The sequence below is a fragment of the Pelodiscus sinensis genome, chromosome 25 (genome assembly GCF_052426305.1).
Source record: "Pelodiscus sinensis isolate ZL-2025 chromosome 25, ASM5242630v1, whole genome shotgun sequence".
Classification (NCBI taxonomy): Eukaryota; Metazoa; Chordata; order Testudines; family Trionychidae; genus Pelodiscus; species Pelodiscus sinensis.
The window spans coordinates 17,696,727-17,717,449 of NC_143076.1; the positions used below are offsets into that span (position 1 = coordinate 17,696,727).

The 20,723-nt window shown below is 44.2% G+C and overlaps 1 protein-coding gene and 1 long non-coding RNA gene across 2 annotated transcripts in view; one reads left to right on the forward strand and one right to left on the reverse strand.

The window, feature by feature from the left end:
• The window catches only part of GRIK4 (glutamate ionotropic receptor kainate type subunit 4), a 368,975-nt gene extending 363,787 nt beyond the window's left edge, over positions 1-5,188 (forward strand). The window contains exons 19-20 of the mRNA XM_075909747.2: positions 2,814-2,932; positions 4,035-5,188. Coding sequence (XP_075765862.1) covers positions 2,814-2,932; positions 4,035-4,400 — 485 coding nt within the window. The 3' untranslated portion in view covers positions 4,401-5,188. The remainder of the gene's footprint in view (positions 1-2,813; positions 2,933-4,034) is intronic.
• The window catches only part of LOC112547518 (uncharacterized), a 78,680-nt gene that overhangs the window by 55,490 nt on the left and 2,467 nt on the right, over positions 1-20,723 (reverse strand). Inside the window, exon 2 of the long non-coding RNA XR_012897767.2 lies at positions 12,741-12,910. This is a non-coding gene — a long non-coding RNA (uncharacterized LOC112547518). The remainder of the gene's footprint in view (positions 1-12,740; positions 12,911-20,723) is intronic.

Consider the following 20,723-nt stretch of genomic DNA (forward strand, 5'->3'; position numbering starts at 1 on the left):
GTTTCCATTCACACCTGTTAACCAGAACCCCCATGTCAGTGGAAGAAATGTACGAGAGTGGGGGAATGTCTAGATATGCTGCTCCTGGTTTGGGGCTGTTCTGTTCCATTGCAAGTAGCCCCCAGTTGTGAGCAAAACAGACTCAGCACAAGTAGCTTGAATTCTCTAAAAGTCGCTTTTAAAAATCACACAATAATTCCTATTTCCAGCCATTAGTTCCAGGCCTCTCGCTGGGAGTATTGGATTACAGGAGAGTCTCTGATTGCCTTGTTGGACAGAAACGGCTGCCCAGTGACTTGCGAGAGCGCTAATTGCTTAATCTTGACATCCCAAATGCAGAGCCGAGCTTCAAAGGGATGAAAACCAACTGATAAATTATTAAATGCATTACCTTCCAAAGAGGGGAGGGGTGCAGGGAGCCTTTTGCTCGGCAAGCTCAGCAGAGAGAAAACTCCAGACAGACCCTGAAGGGCAAAACCAGAAAGAGGGGCCAATTTGGGGATAGGTGGAGCAAGGGGTCTGGGGAGCTAGGATTCCTGGGTTCTGTTCCTGGCTCTGCCACTGACTCACTGCATGACATTGCACAAGTCACTTCCCTGTTCCATGCCTCAGTTTCCTCAGTGGAATTGAAATAGTGATAACTAACTCACAAGGGCTGTACAGAGATAATGAAAGGTTCTTGGAGGGATTATTGCTTTAAATGAAAAGCCAGCTATAGTCTAACCAAGTCTTCAGAGGAACACAGAGCCAAGCATGTGAGGGTCAGGGTGGGGAAGTCTTTGAGCTAAACGTGGGGATGAAGGGAGTCTGAGCTGATACTGGGTTGTGATGATGGGAGGCTAAGGCAGACTCAGGGTTGTGAGTTGAGGAGGGGAGTGGAATTTGAGCTGGGCAGGGGCCGTGATTATGGAATATGTTTTATGCCTTGTAATTGCTGTCATAGCAGAAGCATCCCTCTGTACAAAGGTCTGATTTACTGGGTGACAGCACCCCAAGAGGGCTGCCAAAAGAATGATGGAGAACAGGGGGAAATGCCATCCTGTGAGTTTTCAAACAAAGCAAGTCAGCAAATTACAAGGATTGGGGGGAGTTTTTATGTGGGAAGCTATGCAGAGATGAGGTCAGTAAATCATTGATTCTCTCACTTTGATTTAATGTTACAGAAGGGAGAGGGAGATTTTACAGGTGTTCTGGCTGAATAATAGCCACACACAGGCACCTCAGTGCAAGGTATCGCATGCTTCATTGGAATTAATGCAATTTACAGTCCAGGCAACCCGTGACCCCACAATCAGTGTTACTAAAAGAAGTCATTTCTGGGACCCTGCGTGCTGAGTGATGGCACGGCCCCCTGAACTGTAGCTGGGGAACCTTTTGGCCTTATTCCGCAGCTGCTACAAGGATGGGAGAAAAGAAGGCAGCGGGGAGGGATCAGTGTGTCCAAGGCTGAGAAGCTGAGTAGCTTTCTGGGACTGCCCAAATTTACAAGGAGATGTAAATTGATAGAGCCTCATTGGACTTTGGTGGAGCTAGGTCAATCTATTGCATCTGGAGACTGGCCCATTGACTCCACTGGAGTTACACCAGCCAGTTTACATCACCTCAGAATCCAGCCCATTGATTTTAATAGAGCCAGACTAGTTTATATCATTTGGGAACCTGGCCCAGAGTGCCATCAGTGAAGCTAGCCTGATTTACTTCACTTGGAGCTCTGGCTTCATTAACTTCAATGGTGCTTAACTTGTTCACACCATCTGGAGATCTGGCCCTTGGAGCCAAATTTGCCCCTGCTGTAAGTGGAGTCAGTATTCTAGATTCCAGTCTTGCTTATGCCAGTGTTAATGCAGAGCAATTCCTTGCCAATGGGGTTACTGCACTTTAGTCCTATTGTAACTGAGATGGAGGGAATGTGACCCTTGATATTAAGTACCTAGAAAGAGACATCATCGGCCATTTCCTGGCGCAAGTTTTTGGTAGTACGGGGCTCCCCTTGAGCACTGGGGCTGAGTGCCGTTTAAGACAGATGAAGAAATGCCCTTTTGCTGCGTCAGTGCTATGAGACGCATGGTCTTAGTGAATAGTCCACCAGAGAGGGACTGAGGGAACCTGGATTCTGGTTCCACCAGTGACCTAATTAATGTGTGACCTTCACTAAGTCACTTCTCTTCCTTGTGCCTCTGTTTTTCCTTTTGGCTGTCTTGTCTATTTAGATTCTGATGTTTGGGGCCAGGGACTGTATCTTACTACGTGTTTGTACAACACCTAACACAATGGGGCCCTGATCTCAGTTGGGTCCTCTAGATGTAAATAGTAATCATTTTCCATCAGCATTACTGCATGTGAATGAATTGCTCTTGTTCCTGCCCTCTCTGTATACTCATTTCCATCTCTTCTTTCTCTTTGCTTTGTTAATGCTGCTCTCTCCTGTCCATTTACTGACTTCATGATAACAGCTGAGTAAATAATTTCTAGGACATAATTTATCTGATTAATCTTTCAACCTTTTCCTGCTTTCAGTTTGTCTAAAACCCGCTTTACTCTTCTCTCGGAGGTATTTGTTGTTTGACGTTATTTGCTAAACCATAATTCCTAAGAAGAATTCCTCGATCGCAGGCAGATCACTGCAAGTAATTTGGTATTTACCATTCCAGCTGAGCTAGTTAATTTTGATTAGCTAGCAAAGGGCCCATAGTACTGAGTGGATGAGGTCAAAGATGATTAGATGACGAAAAGAGTCAAGATTTCTTTGAGGTTCCGACCACATTTGTTGCCTCTTCCTCTCCACTTTATTTCTTTTCTTTCCTTTATTTCAGGTCTGGGAATGGAGAATATTGGTGGCATCTTTGTGGTTCTCATATGTGGCTTAATCGTAGCAATTTTTATGGCAATGCTGGAATTTTTGTGGAGCCTACGACACTCTGAACAGACAGAGGTAGGTTCAGGCCTGTCACTGATGTTGAAGGGAGTATATAGATTAATGTTTGTGAGGAATGTGTCTAGGTAGGAACATTGCAGGCGGTGAGACTTAAGACACACAAGAATTCCAAGTACAGAGTATGTAAAATTTCCACTGCACTCAGCCAAGTCTAGGACTTACAAGCATCTCATGTGCAGTTAGTATGATCTAGATCAGTGGTGCACAACCTTTTTTGATCTGCGGCTCCCGCGCCTCGGGGCCCAGCCCTTGGCCGGCTGGATCTAAGCACCGCGACCCCCTGGGAAGACATCAGCAACCCCCTTGGGGGGTCACAACCCTCTGGGGCTGCGCACCACTGATCTAGATGATATAAAAATTCCAGTTGTGGTTGTTGGAGGTCTAGAATATATGGAAACTCCAAGGCTACGTCTATACTGAAGGCTTTTTGCGCAAGAATGACTGTTTTTGCACAAAAACTTGCAGAGCGTCTACACTGCACACGCATTCTTACGCAAGTAAATTTACAGTACAGTGTCGGAAAACAGGGCTTCTTCCAGAAGAATTATTCCTCTCCCCACGAGGAATAAGCCCTCTTGCGCACGAGCTCTTCCACAAGAAGGCAGCGTAGACAGGCAACATGAATTCCTTGCACAAGAAACCCCTATGGCTAAAATGGCCATCAGAGCTTCCTTGTGCAAGAGAGTGTCCACACTGCCATGGACGCTCTTGAGCAAAAGCACATGTCAGTGTGGATGCACTCTAGTGGAAGACCTTTTGCACAAGAGCTCTTCCGCAAAACAGTTCTTGCGCAAGAAGCCTGAAGTGTAGACATAGCTCAAGTGTAGTTGGTGGGGTCTAGAACAGTTAAGGATCCTTGACACAAACTTGAAGATTATTGTAGAACATGTACAGGCCTTGGTGGATTTTGGGGTCCAGAATCAGTGGGCATTTCAGTTAGTAGAATTTAGAACCAGTGTCAATGTTAGATGCTGAGTATGAGAACAGCTGAAGATCCCATGCTCTAGTTTTGGCATCCCAAACAGTTCAGAAGAGGTACAGATTTTGGGATCTGCGTACTGTCTTGGAAATTGACCTCTTGCCTGTGTGTGCCTTCCAGGTGTCTGTCTGCCAGGAGATGGTAACAGAGCTGCGCAGTATCATCCTCTGCAGAGACAGTTTCCACCCTCGGCGAAGGCGAGGGGGGATGATACGGACTCGGCCCATTATTGCTGAGGAGCGCCGACCCCGCACCACAGCCACTCTCAGCAACGGGAAACTGTGCGGGGGCGGTGAGCCAGACCCGCTGGCGCAAAGACTTGCACAAGAAGCCGCCCTGGTGGCCAGAGGCTGCACACACATCCGGGTGTGCCCGGAGTGTCGGAGGTTTCAGGGCCTCCGGGCGCGGCCAGCTCCGGGTTCTCCTGCACGAAGCGAAGAGAGCTTGGAATGGGAGAAAACCACCAACAGCAGCGAACCTGAGTAGCGTTGGGGCAGGGGTGGACAAAGAAACTCATGTTCCATTTTACAGAACATGGACTTGTATAATGTCAGACTTGTTTTTAAATTAAAAGCAGTTATCCAGCTCCTCGGGAGCAAGACAAACCTTCAGGCAGAGAACCAGACTCAGCCAGAGATTTTTGGTACCCCTCCTATCTAAGAGGACATTCATCCCACCTGGATTCTGAACTGCGAGGTGGAAGATTCTCTGGGTGACCTTTCTTCAGCAGTTTCCCCCCACCTCAAAAATCTGGGTTTGGGGTGGGGACAGCACACACAGAGGGCAATTCATATGCCAGAACTGCCCCAGCTAGGGGCAAGAAACATTGTCAGAACTACCCCATGCTAGGGAAGGAGAGAAGGACACTAGTGCCATCTGACCTGATCTCACAGACTCAGTTGGTATTTTTATTTGATGGGGTGGGGGGAGGGGAAGGGAGGAGTAATCTATTTTATTTTATTTTTGGTACTTCAGGATCTGGAGTCTCTAGCACACCAGATTTCAGGTACTGAACGCTCCTTCCTTTGCAGCAATGTGGAAGGGAGGAACAAGAGATGGAAGCAGTGGATGAAATGAAAGTCTATTCAAGGAGTTATTAAAAATAAAAATTAAAATGCCAAAAACCAACCAACACACACAGTGAATTCAAAGAGGCCTTGGAACACCTGGAATTTCAGGGGTTCTGTGTCTTTTTTCTTTTCTTTTTTTTTTTCTGTTTGGGAGATTGAGTGTGTGGGGTGAGCATTAAGCACTGAAGAAGATGTAACTGGCAGGAGAGCAGAAGGTGCTGTTGGATTCCAATTGTTCTCTTAAGAATGCTGCCTTTTCCCTCCAACAGAGGGCAGTTGCATTGTCACAGGCTTCTGAAAGTACAGTCGTAGGTATCATGATAGAAACAGATGCTCACAGGTACTGCACATTTCCCTATGAACACTTACTGCTGTCCCCAGGCTCAGTAGTTGGGCCTATGTGTGACCCACGGGGCATCTTGGCTTGGAGGGTTCCTTGCTACTATGTGTCCTTGAACGAAGGACCTCCGGCAGGGAGGTCAGATTCAAACGGAGAATCACTCCGGGTCTTCAGCGAGAAAATCCTTCCTTCCATAGCAGCAGCTTGCCCTCTGCTTGGTACAAATGTGGGGTTTACTTTGAAGAGCTTAATTTTCTGATTGAAAAACAAAATTCTATGCAATTTCTGATTGTAAAATAAAAAGGGGGAAATTATGGAGGGTCGTGATAAACACAAACCTTGAGCAAAGGTATATCCTGTTGTTGAATTCTTTTCTCTTCTTTTGTTTTGTTTTTGACTGTCCTGAAATAAAAGATCCCCTTGTACAATTATGATTTCCCTTCCCACTCCATACTTTTAAAGCTTTCAGGTGCTTTGAGGCCCATCATTCATGGCCTGGATACAGCCCGACAGTGCCCCTAGGCGATCTGAGAGGTACTTCAGCTCATTAGGTCTTTCCAGAAGTAGGTTGATGCTTTGGCCTCTGCAAACATCTAGCTGCTTGCATAGAATCTAAAACCCTTGCTGTTGTTGTCTGTAATCATTACGAAGAAAACACAAGAAAAAAGCTGAGCAGGATACATGGTCACTGTAGGGGGAAAAAAAAAGACAATCTTTTTGGTCCTATGCTGCAGTGAGAGCAGAACAATGTAAGGCCCAGCCTCTGTTAAGTCTGATTGCTGGAAACAGGATTCTAACATGGTTTTCCTGGACACAGGAGTCCCTGTAGCAGATCTGAACAATGTCCGAGTTACCTGTAGCCTGATATTTCAGAGGAAGGTATAAAGAACCCCATAGCAGATGGATACCATTGATAGGCACTGGAGATTATTACACAATAGTACTTTTGGCAGCACCCCCACATGTAGACGATAAAAAGAAGGGAACAATCCCTCTTTTCAACCAGGGTCTTTGGCCTAGGTTATGCAGGAGGTCAGACTAGATCATCGTAATGGTCCCCTCCGGCCTCAAAATCTATAAACCTGTACAGAGCTCGCATTCTAAACAGGCCACACAAACAGAGCTGGGAGGGTAGAGACAAGATGAACCAACCGTACACGTAGAATGTGCATGGGAGACTTGACCACTTTCTGATAATACAATATTCAAATAACAGGGCTTGTTAGTTACTGTGACATCATGGAAGTGAGTCTTCAAGAGAAAAGAACAGTGGCTTTGCTGAGCAGTTCAGAAAGTGTGTTCCATGCCCGTGGGAAGCGTGGCAAAGGCAGACAAAAGGACATGGGTTGGCAAGGATCGCAGACAGAATAGCAGGGGTGGGGCTTCACAGGGGGCTTGGAAAAAAGACCAGACAGATCTGACTAATTCTGCTCTTGGGGGAAGATTTGTCCTAGCCCCATCAGATATTGATGGCATCAGTCCTGAGAAGGTTGACAATTGCTTAAAATCTTTCTGGAAGCATTTAGCTAATAGGTGGGCAAGAGGGGGAAATATTATCCCTCCTGCTTGGTCAGGGAAGCAATGCTAGCAATGTATGTCCTCCATCTCTTTGTAGCTAGGCCAGCTAGAGATTGATAAGCCTACTTCAGCGAGCGAAGACAGATTTGTCTTTCAGCTCATGCAGTGGAGGCATGTGTGCTTAGCTCCAGAGGTTCCGGCTTTGATCTCTGCTCAAGACATCCACAATGGTATTACACGTAGTGGCCCATGTGGGAAATTCAACTGGGAACTCTTTGAAGTTGAAGATGTACTTCCCTGCTCTGGGGTAGGGGTCTATAACTCCTACTTACTTGGTGTGGCACTCTGTCCCCGTCTAGTAATGGCTTGGCCAGCTAGCTAGTAAGAGGCATGCTTAGCTCAAGAGTCTCAGGTTTGATCCCTACCAAAGCCAATGGCATTATAAGAGCATCTAGTTACATTCCTGGGCTCAGATCTTCCATAGGAATTACAGCAGCTACTTTGATATCAATTTGGCCAGCTCAATGTACACAAATTGAGGCCCGGATTGTCAACGGTATTTAGACATCTAACTTCCACTGACTTCAATGGATGCTAGGAGCCTAAATACTCTGGAGGATCTGAATCTTACCATCTAGCTAGACTCTTTTCCCCAGCTCCTCCACTGGTGAAAGTCAGTGCCGCTGCATTAAAGCCAATTATGCTGGGTGGATTTCTACCACCAGGGAAGGTGGGCACGTGATTTTAAAGACAAATGGTACCTCAAACGCCCTCATTCTAGGATTCGCCATTCCTGACAACATCGGAGACATCTGACAACATTATGTTTGTTTGAAGGCCAACACGTTCTTACGCGCACTAGGCACCGTTCAGCAAAAGAAACTTGCTTTTGAACATTTATTTACAGATTAGCAAAGGAAAAGGCTCCCATGCATCATGCATCACATCTGATTCCCACCCCCATTGCTGCAGTGAAGAGAGGGAGCTTGACAGTGCCAGACATTTTTCCTTTTGCTATGCCTGCTATGGATCACCAAGGCATCCCTCGGATTGAGGATAAGGAAAAATAAACCATCTGGGTTCACCCTTGATTTGTCTTCAATTTTATTTTTTCTTTGGTTGGTTTTTCTCTCCCATGCTGTATTTTCTATCAGAGTCTGTGAACTGAGGGGTTGGGGGGGGGAGCGTGTTTTGTTTGAGCAGCGTGTTTCCAATAAAAATATAAACCTTGAAATATTAGTGGATAGCTAAAAGCTACTTTGGTTGGAAGGCTTTGGCCGGCATCTTTCAGGCCATACGCAGAGCGGGGGGGCTTACATGGTGCACCCAAGTCAAGGCTAGACAAGGCTCCTGTGTTCATCTAGTCCGAGCTATAACAATGTAGATCATCACACTGCTCCAAAATAAAGCCAACCCTCCCACTGTAAATTAAAAATGATCAATGATGAGGAAGCCTCCCAAAGCCTTGGTAAATTGGTCCAATGTTTTAATTACTCCCGCCACTAAAAGCTTAGTCTGTAGTCTGAATTTGTCTAGCATCAGCATCCAGTAGTGGATGCACGAATTAAAGAGGTTACAATAGCCTCTGTGCTCCTGCTAGCTAGTCCCCTATGTATGCAGCTAGCAGGAGCACCCTGATCACAATGGGAACTCATGTTCAGCTGAGTGTCACCAGGATTCCCTCCAATCATTTTCAAAGTCACTGCTTTCCAGAATAGAGTGCTCCAGCCTATAAGGATGGCCTGCCTACACGTACTCAAACAGAGGAGAGACAGGCAAAATGGAGTGGGACATTTGTCCCTCCTCCCCACCCCAGCTCTTTGTTCTTTACCATTTTGCTCGCCTCTTTCATTTGGCCAATCCCTCTCACATGTTAATGAAGTTCAAGATTTGGAGTTGTTTGCCATCCACACTGCACTTTTCCAGCATGGCCATTGCGTGATAAAATGAGGGTAGGTCTAAGTTTTGTGGAGTCTACTGGGAGGTGAGGATTAGATCAATTAAACTCTAATACTTGGCTTTAATCACTTTTAATTGGTTCACCAGAGCCCTCTGCCTCCCTCTTCCATTACAAGAAATTCACTGCAGAACCCAGCAGGCATGTAAACACTGCAACCTCTCTGAAACATGTAAACTGAGTGTTTCTGTTACTTAAATGCCTTTGGCTACATTTCTCCCCTGTGAATATGAAAATATGCATCCTGCAGATTGGCCAGTAAGACTGGTTAGAAGGCTCTAGTATGAGAATAACTAAAACTCTGGGGGATTCTGTCATGATGAAAGTTTTATTGGATTTGCATGCCAGGCGGTTTAATTTTCACACTGTACCAAAGGGATACTTTCTCTCTGAACTCCAGCCTGTGACTAACAGTGGGAAATGGGAAGGTGTTGATGCAGACCTAAGGCCTTTGCAAGACTGGCCAAATGGTTGCCACCGATCTGCATGGCATTCTTAAAACACAAGAGGGTCATTTTGTGGCTTGTGCCAGCAGGACTGCGACAAGCTAAAAATGACAAAAGAGAAGTTGATCTCTTTTTAGTTCAATTCTCCTGATGGGATAATAGTGGAAAAAACCATTTAACTGTTTCAAAACCAAAAATGTTCCTTGATGGTGGTGACATCATAGGATGGGCCTGCCCTTTAAAAGGAACTGGGTTAGCCCTTCTGCCTGTGATTAAACAGCTGCTGCCTTCCAGGTGAGAGAAAGGTCAGACAAGAAATTAGCTCAGAGATGAGAGTTACAGGGTATAGAGTGGGTCTGGGGGTGAGGAAAGGGTTTTAGTAATGTCAACTAAGTGAAAGAGCTAGGTGGGGGAACTTGCTATGTAACCAGCATTAGAAATAGATGCCTTACAAGGAGCCATGCAGCAGGACTGGTGTGGTGTTTTGACTGATGTTTGTTTGACCAGTAAATAGGTTCTTGTGAAAGGAAAAGAGCTTCCTTTCATTGATACAGCTGGCTAATGAGTTGGTTCGTCACTATATGCAAGAAAACAGAGGCAGGGTCCAACATTAAGTTTAAGGAGACCTCTTTATATGTTGCCTGTAAGAACAGCGGGGGGGGGGGGGAAGCCTGTTTAAAGAGACAAACCATAGCTACTAGATTTAGATCCTTTTGTCCCTAACTACTTTCCTATAATAGCCCACATGTCCTTTCTACCCCTGCTGATATGACTTTTGGGCTTGACTAGCAGGGGTAAAATTGGCATAGTTCTATTGACTTCAGTAGAATTGCAGATGTGGTCATACATTTAAAAGTCTCATTACTTTACATCACTGTAAATTAATAAAAGTAACTCCACTGGAGCAAGCACAATTCTGCTGATGTAACAGCAGTGTAAATGAGATCAGAATTGAATACTAAATCTGCAAAAATTCTAAACCACATTCTAACCAGAAGTCTAAAAGAAAACTTTGGAGAACAATGATACTTAAAAGTCCAATGTCTTATAAATTCTGTTCCAAAGATGCTATTGCCATGCAGGGAAAAGTTTAAATGCTGGTGGGCATAATTTGTAAATTAAAGGAGAAGCTGGAACTTGAATACGGTTTCTAAAGGGGAGGATAAATGTGCACAAATGCCTGCTGAGCAGAATATAAAGCACCCAAAGTGCCAGAAATCCCATTATGATTTGATGGCCACGAACTGATTGAAAACACATACCTGAAAGCAGCAGTGATGAATTCAGTAAAAGTAGGCTCCTCTGATATTTGATGCCATGGTGAGAAATTCAGTCTCTTATCAGCTGGATCAGTACAATGGATACAACTCTGAGAGATTTTTCAGGAAGGAATGCACTCCATTCTGGCTGAATTAATAGTCTCTTTTACAGCAAACAATATTGCATCTTTGGGATAAAAGTCCTTCGCAAACTATAGGCAGGGATCGGCTGAAACCCTAGTAATGTTTGCTCCTAAGGTGGAACATGGCAGCCATTTAACAGCATAAAGTGCAACTTAAAACCAGCTTCCCAAAAGATCTGGGCAAGAGAGATTGATAATAAAAGGGAAGGAAGCCAACTGTATAAACCCAATATTCTAGTTACTTCATATTCCAGCACTGTGGTTATGAACAGAGCTGTGTCAATCCTCTAAGACCCAAATGTCAGTATCCAGCTTGAAGAGAGACAATGTCCTATTTGTGATTATATATTTTCTATATCTTTTTTTTTTTTGTACTACACTCATCAAATACTGTTATCACCATGACAAATTACAATTTGGATTAGTAAAACTGAAAATATTTTATATTTGCTTTTTGCACTATTTATGCTATATTTATACTATATATTTTCTTGGATTAATGTGTATAGGATAGTTAATTACACTGTTGTTTCTAGGCAGTTCTGCTTTCCAGTTCTCATGAACTAGGGTGCAGTGGTAATGTTTGCTTTAAGTTGCCCTCTGGAATTTAAAAGTATTAACACTTGAATCATTTCTAACAGATGTGTTATTGAAATACTCATGTTCTTCAAAAGGCAGATCCTCAACTGCTATAATTGGTATGGACTTCAAGAGAGCTATGTTGATTTACACCAGCTTAGGATCTAGACCAACCTGTGCATTAGCAATACAAACTGAAGAGAAATACAAAGAAGGTTTAATACATAATGAGTCAGATGCACCACAGAGTAAAAAACACATCTCCATAGACATCAGTGGATTGTACCCCTTTATGATCTAGTCCTATGTTTTTGCAGACCCGCAACAACTCATGTTGCTTTCGACCCCAAAGAAAGAACACTTCCTGTCTCATGTCAGCCTTATTATCTAAGGGCAAGATAATATTGCTGAGTTTAGTCCTTTGACTTTCTCCATGCTTAGTTCTTGCTGAGCTGAGATTTGGATGTAATTCTTTCTAAACCAAAAGCTGGAAAAAAAGACTTCTCTTATTCCCAGGTGAGTGTTGAGATGACTGATATGTATGCCAAAAATCTACTGTTCTTCCAGAGTTGACAGTAAATGGCCCGAACACATATATGAGGGTGAACACAAGAGATGCTCCAATTATTGCTCACAGGATTGATGCAGGGCTCGAAGAACACACACTCTCCAGTTTTATTCTTGCACCATTTACAGCCATGGCAGGTTTAGCCTATAGGCAGCCAAAATGGAGGTCAAAGCGTCACTGCTAAATGCCTCTTTACTAAGGATCCAGTATATAGCATGATTTGCATTTGCAAAGGTCTTTGAAAGCTTCTGATGAAAGGTGCTGGAGAACCACACTGTATTAGCTAATAGTAATTGCTTCAATAAAAGGAAAGCTAGAATCCCGTAAATAGGCCGGCATCTTTCCAAGGGGCAAATCCTGTTGCCAATCTGTATACAAAACTCTCACTGCTTTGAGCAGTACAAGAGTAGGACCTTCATTTACAACCCTCCAGTCTGCATCCGCCCTGTTCTCCTGGGATGAGTAAGTCCCTTTCCAAGATCAGGGAGAACTACAAAGCTTGTGATTTCTCCTCCCAACTCCAAAAGTAGCCACACTCTGGCAAGACTGGCAAAGGAAGGCCCGGCCTGTTCTGTGCCTGTTCCCCATCACCTGTTCCCCTCTAGCTGGGTCCGTAAATGCTTTGGGTTAGATGGATTTAGAAAGCTAATACTTTCCCATGCCACTTGTGCTCTTGGCTGTCAGACCTTGTGTTGTGAGGAGCAGCTAACAGCGGATTCTCTCCTGGCTGCTCCTCCTTCTTGTATTACATTCTGGGCAGAGAATGAACTAGAATCAGGTCAGAGGACAAAGTGCAGGCTCCTCTTTGGAGAATTACAGACCAGCTTTCAGCTTACTAAAGGAGTTATTCGCCAGTGAGGAGGGTCTAGAGTGGGTTGCACCTGGGACTCTTATTAGCTCAGTGAGGACTCTGAGCATAACCTGTACCCATGCTTACATTTCATACCTGCTGTGTCTCGTAGGTGTGTTATTGTGTGGAAGGAATCCAGAATTTGCTGAGCTCATTTGCATGCTATGCCTACAGTGCCCTCTCAGGTATCTCTTAGCACAACCAGTGTCTGAGCTCTGGGAACTGAATGGAAGGCTGCAGCTTGAGAGCACAGAGAGATTTTTGTCCTGTGGAAGATACAAGGAAGGCATTTCTCAGTCTCCAGCACTGTTCTGAGTGGGGCCATGTTGTAAGGCTATCATACCAGGCACCCCGCTTGATGGGGTACACATCCTAAGTGACCGTGGCCTTCGTATTAGCACCGTTTGGTCCTCCACAGTCGCTGCTATGTCTAATAACACAACTCCGCACTCAGAGATTGCACTTTACAAGTGAAATCCTGGGCCTGCTTTGAAATCAATAGGAGTTTTGCCAATGATTTCATTGGTGCCAGGACTTCACCCTATACTTTCGAAATGCTGTACAGATGTTGTCTCAATAAATCTAGGCAAGTATTGTTAGCCCCTTTTTACAGAGGAGGCACTGAAGCATGAATTGGCTTGCTAATTCTGCGCAGTGCAGGCACAGCTGGGGTGAGAACCCTGAATTCGACCTCCATCCAATAGGCCGCAGTGCCTCCATACTGTTGACTGCAGTTTACTCAGATAGGTTTGAGTACCAGTTGCACTGGTTTTGCACTGGGCAGACACTGATGCTTTGGAACCATTGCAGTTTGTATTTGTATCATGCCTAGTACAATGGGGTCCTAGTCTGTGATCACTAAACTATCCCTAAAAAACACCCCACTTGAAGTGTTCTGGGCTCCCTTGTCATGCTTATAAAACATGCAGATAAATTAACAGACCTGCCAATTCTGCCAGATCAGACCAACACAACTCAGAGACAGCTTAAATATAACGAACATTCATCAACCTCCCCATGCAGTCCCTGCCAGAGTCTCATACCATCACTGCCCTATCCAGGGACCATGTGGGCCGGCCGGGGCATGGTGGGAGGAAGAAAGTCACTTGCTGGGATCATCTGGGCATGATTCTCCTAATCAGTACTCTGCCACTCCAGGGCCTTGGGCACTGGTGGCACCTCAGTCTCTCCTGTTCTCTGCCAGGGCACACAACAATGTATTCCCCTAAGGACTGACATGCTTTGGTTTAACATAAATCCTTTGGCTCAATGTCAGGGTGAAATGCAATGGTCTGTGATATACAGGCTGTCAGGCTAAATGATCTAATGATCCCTTCTGGACTTAAGCGATATAAAACTAGGAAATATCATGTAGCTAACGGCAAGTTAAACCCTGCAGAGTGCCTGGAAGCTCAATTGTTTATTCACTGTTTGGGTGACAAGGTGGACAAGGTAGGGTTACCAGGTGGCTTCAAAAAAAATACCGGACACACTTGATCTCAGATGGAGGAGGGGGGCTGGCCAGGAGGATGGGTGTGGGGGGGGGAGGGGAAATGGCTGGCAAGAAGCAGGGAGGGGCGGGGGGGCAGTGGGGCTGGCCTGGGGAGATCGGAGGGGGGGATCAGGGGCTGCGGGGCTGGCCGGGGGAGACCGGGAGGAGGATGGAGGAGAACGAGTGTGTGTGTGGGGGGGGGACCAGCCGGGAGGTGGTTGGGGGGAGTGGGGCAGACGGGGGGGAGGAGTGAGGGGAGAGAATCGGCTGGTGGGGAGCAGGACTGACCTGGGCACACGCAGATCCCGGGGTGCTGCCTGACCAGCGCATGGTCCCGGCGAAGCACGAGTAAGTCCGGCCCAGGGATTCCCTCCCACCCCGGTGCCCCCCCCCGGACCTCGCGTAGTTGCGTACTGCCTAGTCGGTAGACACGCTCACACAGAGTGAGCATGTCTACCAGCCAGGCAGTTCACAACTACATACTGATACTCCTAATACTAATAAAACATACCTAATTTTTTTCCCAGACAGAACCCTCAAATATTGGACTGTCCAATTCAAAACCGGACACCTGGCAACCTTAGAACAAGGTAATATCTTTTACAGGACCAATTCTGTGTGGCTTGAAAACTTGTCTCTCTCTAACAGAAGTTGGTCCAATAAAAGACATTATCTCACCTACCATTTCTTTCTAATATCCTGGGATGGATGTGACTACAGTTACACAGCATATTCACTGAGTAAGATTCATCCTTGGGCAAACAGACAGCAAACAGACAGCATAAGAAGTCTGTGCATTTCAGGGAGTTATGTGAAAAGCTCCCTTCTTTAGCTGTTAATGGTTAGCCAGGAAAGCAGGACAAATCTTCAACAAAATGGTTAAAGTCCATTTTGTCTCCTGATCATCTCAAGGTGAGTTCAGAAACCAATAAAAATAGCAGAAATGTGTTGTGATTTATTAATTTATTTTTTATTTTGCAATCTGATTTTAAGTCGAGTCAAAAGTGCTGAATCAAGTGATATCTGCTGGCTGGTGATATTATTTTTAAATGATTATAGTCTTGTGATGCCTAACTGAAAAGTAATGTGAAAGTGCATTTAGTCCTGGATAACTTACAGAGACCCACAAAATGATTCATGAAGCTCTTATGTGAAATCTGAGGTCATAGAGAATTGTTTTTTTAAGTAATGGCTTAGTGAGAAGATGTTTTGAGCCGATCAGTTGGGGACAACTAAGTGAAGTTGGATGTTAAAGTTATTGGATAAATATCTGAGAACTACCATTGCTGCACATTTATATTATAGCATCACTTTTTTAAAAAAGGCTCAGTATTGCAAGCTGCTCAGAGCCCTCAAAATCTTCCAGCTCTTTTTAGTGTGCTTGCCCCAAATCAGTGGCCTTGGGTTGAGAGATTAATTTGCACATGTAGAATAGACATATCCACCCTCATGTCAATGGATGTGGAAGGCTTTCAGGAAGTGCTGCTCTAACGTTCATGTTTAGATGGTATGTAAATGGATTTGCATCTTTAACTCCCCCTCTTAGTCTGGAGCCAAAATGAAAGTTCATCTCTCAACATTTATTAAAGCTCCAAATTTATTTCTCATTATTAAATAATTAAATTGGCCAAAAAAAGTGAAAGGAAGAAAGATTTGTGAGAAAACTGAAGCAAGCCTCTCTGAGAAACTGAACGATAATTCCCAAGAGTGAAGGAAGATGTGGTTGCCAAAACAACATGCAAATAAGATGTGAAAGTTACCGAAAAAGAAGTAACAAGCTACAGATGTTTACATTTTTGTTAAAAATGAATAAATAACATTGAATAGGAATTATTTCAATATTTAAATGATGATTTGAAAGCAGCAGTGGATATTAAAATTGTACTGGCTCTGCCACTGACTCCCTGGGTGACCTTAAGTTACTCACTAGCTCTCTGTGCCTCAGTTTCTTCATCTGTAAATCTGGGATTATGAGACTCACCTACCTATCTGAAATGCCTTTGGATCACTAGATTAAAGGTGCTAACTATTATTTTTAGTGGCTGGGAATGTGAATAAAGGACCCAAATACTACCGAAAATCACTGGAGCTTGGGTACCTCATTCCCTTGAGTACACACCATTCTTATTACATGAAACTTAAATATGGTACAGGAGAGCTGGGAATGGGCTGTGGGATATGACTCTCGAGCCAACTTTTTTCTAGGTTTGGGGATGTTTGCATCCAGAGTACTAATTCATCTTTCATTATTCAGATGTATTTTAAATAAGGATTATACTAGCCTTGAACCCGCCCTGAATGTATTGTTAATGAATGGTGCAGGACTCACCCCTATTGAGTGAAGCCTATTATCCACTCACAGAAAAGCAATGGCACCGCTAAGTAGCAGTGCAATCTTCCTCCATATTTTCCCACCAATAGGGTCCTCAACCATTAGAGGAAATGGTAAGCTTGTGAATTTAGTTCCCATAACCTATTTGGTCCTTGAGGTCTCTGAGATTGTCAGTGAAGGGGAGCACACAGTGCCAACTATGGTGTGGTTTTGTGATGTGGATTCTTAACTACTAGGGATTTGATCAAAACCCACCATGTTTTTTCACATGGACCATGAGACAGCTAACAGACAAGCACTTTCAATCACCATCAAGGCTAGGCTGAATTCAAACTGGCATCCAGGGGTGAAAGACTATATCCCATTAACAATTCTCTGAGGCTAAGTCTACACTGCTGGTTTTTTTCCGGCAGAAGAGATGCAAATCGCACTCTAATTTGCATATCTCCTGCCAAACCAATCCTTTTTGCAGAAGAGGTTTTCCTGATAAAATGCTACGTGTGGCTATTTGTGGGGGGCAAAAAACCTTTTTTGAAAAATCCTGTAAACCTCGTTTTTTGAGGAAGAAGGCATCTTGCAAAAAAGGGTTTTTTTCTGACAAATGGCCCTGTCTACACAGGGCTTTTTAGCGGCAAAATCTCTTCCACAAAAAGGATTGGCAGAAGATATGCAAATGAGAGTGCAATTTGCATATCTTCTGCAGAAAAAACCCCCAGCTGTGTAGACATAGCCTGAGTTTTGCAGTCCCCATTAAAATAGACTTTTATTTAACCTAGGGCAGTGTTTCTCAACCAGTGGCACAAGTACCCATAGGGGTACTTGAGAGAAGTCTGGGGACTATGTCAACATCACTGAAATTTGGAGAAAACTGAATTTTTGTTTTAAGTTTTACAGCACTTTATTATTTTTGTATTTTTTACACCCAAAAATTTCATCGCCCACCTGGTTACGATTAAGTTGTTTAAACAAATGTGTTGCAATGGTAGAAAAGAATGTTGTGTGTCTAAAAACTGTAAGTACTGGGGGTACTTCTAATTTTTTTTAAAGGGGTACTTTATAAAATAAGGTTGAGAAACACTGGCCCAGGGAATACATTGGTCATAATCTCACACTCATTATTGACCCAGGAGTGGTCAACAATGAAATCTCTTATGTTAAGCTGAAGCTGCAATATAGTGTTACAGAAATTAAAATAAATGTGGTATTGAAATGCCATCTGATGGCATAAGTTATGAGCTAAGGCGCTTGCTTACTCTTTCTCTACTAGTGATTGAATAGCTCGGGTATCTTGTGCAAAAACATGAGAGTTGTAAGAAAAAGACTGCATATTCTGAATGCATCTGGGTCCTTTATCTTACTAAAGCACACGAGGAGGTGGGAAGCAAACCAAACAGAGACAAAGCACTCTCAGGAATATATAAAAGGAAGTAAATAAGCCATTTAGAGGAATGTAGATAAGTGTTTCTTCTCTGTTAAAGAGAAAACCAACCCTGTAAAAGCTGTGTGTGTTTTGGAGTGTTGATAGCTTAGCTTCTAACATTGAACATTTCCATGGTAACAAATCCATAGCTATGGCTTCATGGGTATGACGCACACCAAAACTTCAGGGTGACACTTGGGATACAACTCAGACCATGTGAAAGCACAGGCCCCCTGCTGTGACAGCAACTGGTAACTGACCAGTTCCTGTCAGGGTAGTAGTAACTTTTTGTAACCCTGAATCAAGACAGGTGACTGGGACCAGGAAATCAATGTCCTTCTTATCAGATTTATTACAGTGGCAAACCCAATATTTTTATTTTAAAAACCTTCTTGCCCAGCAACGAACAGAGGTGGGGAATCGGAGAAAGATGCTGAACTAGGAGTGGCAGTTCTGAATCAAGGAGTGGCAGTTCTGAACTAGCTTCATGAAGCACTTAACCTTGGCACTGGTGCCTAGATACTGTGTTAACAGCTACAGTTACAGCAGAATGTGTTGAAAACCAACAGGCTTGGGCTTGTGATTCTGGTGTGGAGTTTCACTGTGGAGGAGCATCAGCTGATATGGCTCTATCTCATGAGTTTTGCCCTCAGCTCAATCAGTTTGTTTTATTACTTGTATTACACAAAAAGCACAGTATGCACTTGAGATAGGTAGGATGACAAGGCTATTATCCCAAAGAGATCACAAAAGATTTTATAAATTGGATGGCCCCTATCACTGCAGTATCAGAATGCCGCACATCTTTAATGTATTTGTCCTCCCAGTATCCCTGTGAAGAATGGAAGAGGTATTATCCCTATTTTCCTAACAGAGAAACAGAATCAGAGAAACTAAATGTCTTCCTCAAAGTCATGTGGGAATCCTATATTAGAGAAGGAACTGAGTGTGGGTTTCCTGCAGCCTAAATAGGACCTGTAGCTTAAACAGTAGACCAGCTTTCCTTCCATATCTGGAGAGCATCCATAATTATACTATTGTGTTCATTTGTCTTGGTGGGCTGTGGATGAGTGCCTATTTGTAACAGTAGTGTTGTGCTAGAGAGGCTGGAGAGTTGCTGATGCCTTACGGAAACATTGTGACATATTTAATTTCATCCTTGATATAACTCTACCGACAAATTTCTTCCACTGATGACTTGCAGCAGAAGTGAAATTCCTCATTTTAGATAATTTCTGTTTCTTATCATCTAATATTACTGAGAATGTTTATGGAAAGTCAGGAAGATTTGTTATCAGGCAAATTTATTCCAGCACTGCTGCTTTATCCCCTCCGTGACTTATCATCCTCTCTTGTGACATCATTGAAAGTCGCATGCAGTGGAGGGAGCTATCCCCAAGGGAATAAGCAGCAGAAACAAACTTATAATGATGGCTAGGCTTTCCTACAAGCCTCTGTAAGTATTAGGTGAAAAAGATGGGGTAGAAAGGCAGTGCAATCCTTAACATAAAACCTTTCTCCAAACTGCCTATGGATTTGGTTTCAGATTTGGGGAACAAAATTCCATCCTTGTTGCTCTTTCCCTCCCCCCCCCCCCGTTTTATATAGTCTCTCATTTGTATTTTTTCCGAACTTGGAATATAATATAGATGAAAGAGCAATTGCTTTTTCCTTCACAGAATACTTTTTTATGTTTATCTGTGGCAATTACAGCACTGTATGGTTTGTATTTACAGCAAGACATGTCTGTATTAGGGATGTTAAATACCTCATGAAATGTTATTGTTTATTCAACTATTCCATAGGCCCCGGGGTGAGGCCAGCAGCCACTGTATCAAAGGCAACAGCACAGGGTGCCAGGTGAGAGATGGTCTGTGAGAGGAGTCAGTTTTGCTGCTTCTGAGAAAGAGATGGCAGTGCGGGATGGCAGCAGTCCCTGTCTAGGGGGGCTCTGAGCTCCCAGACCCAACATGAGCCGGAACTGAGCTGGGCTGCCTGCCTGTCTGGCTCTTAATACACTTGATATGCAGAGATGAAACGGGAATAAGTCCCGGACCCAGCATGAGCCAGGACTGCACAGGGCTGCCTGTCCACCCAGCTCCTAATACATTTTAAATGCAGAGCCACAGCAGGGGTAGTAGGTTCCAGACCCATTGCAAGCCAGAACTGAGCTATGCTGCTGGTCAGCCTGCTAAAAAATTTACTGGCAGGGAGAGGGAAATGCATATAAGTCTATAGCATTAACCGATAAGCTTTTGCTTTTGCTTATCGGTTAATCAACTATACTATTACATTCCTAGTCTGTATTAGGAATGTGAATGGTTAACCAGTGGCCAGCTGGGTCAGAGCAGCCCCCACCCACGGTGGGTCTGGCTTAGCCGGAGGAACCTGCTTCAGCACAAATAGGGGGCACTCCAGCCTAGTCAGAACAGCCCCAACCTGCAGTGGGCCCAGCATGGCCAGAGCAACACACCATGCCATGGGTGAGTGGGGCACTCCAGCCCACTCAGAGCAGCCCAGGTCCTACAGTAGGCCTGGCATAGCTGAAGCAACCCCTGCCCCTGTCCCCCTTTGAAGCAGGTTACTGGTTAACATAACGTTTAATCGGTTAACTGATTAAATGGGATTTTATATCCCTAATCGGTATTGATTAGAGATGGGTTTGAGTGGCACTATTTGGGTCTGGAGCTAAGCTTCCCTCTCATTTAAGTGGGTTCGGATCCAAGATTCTGCTTCTCTAGCATCTCCAAAGACCTTTTTCAAATAACTTTTTAAAGGAACAATGCAGAGTCCTGTGGCACCTTAGAGACTAACAGATTTATTAGGGCACAAGCT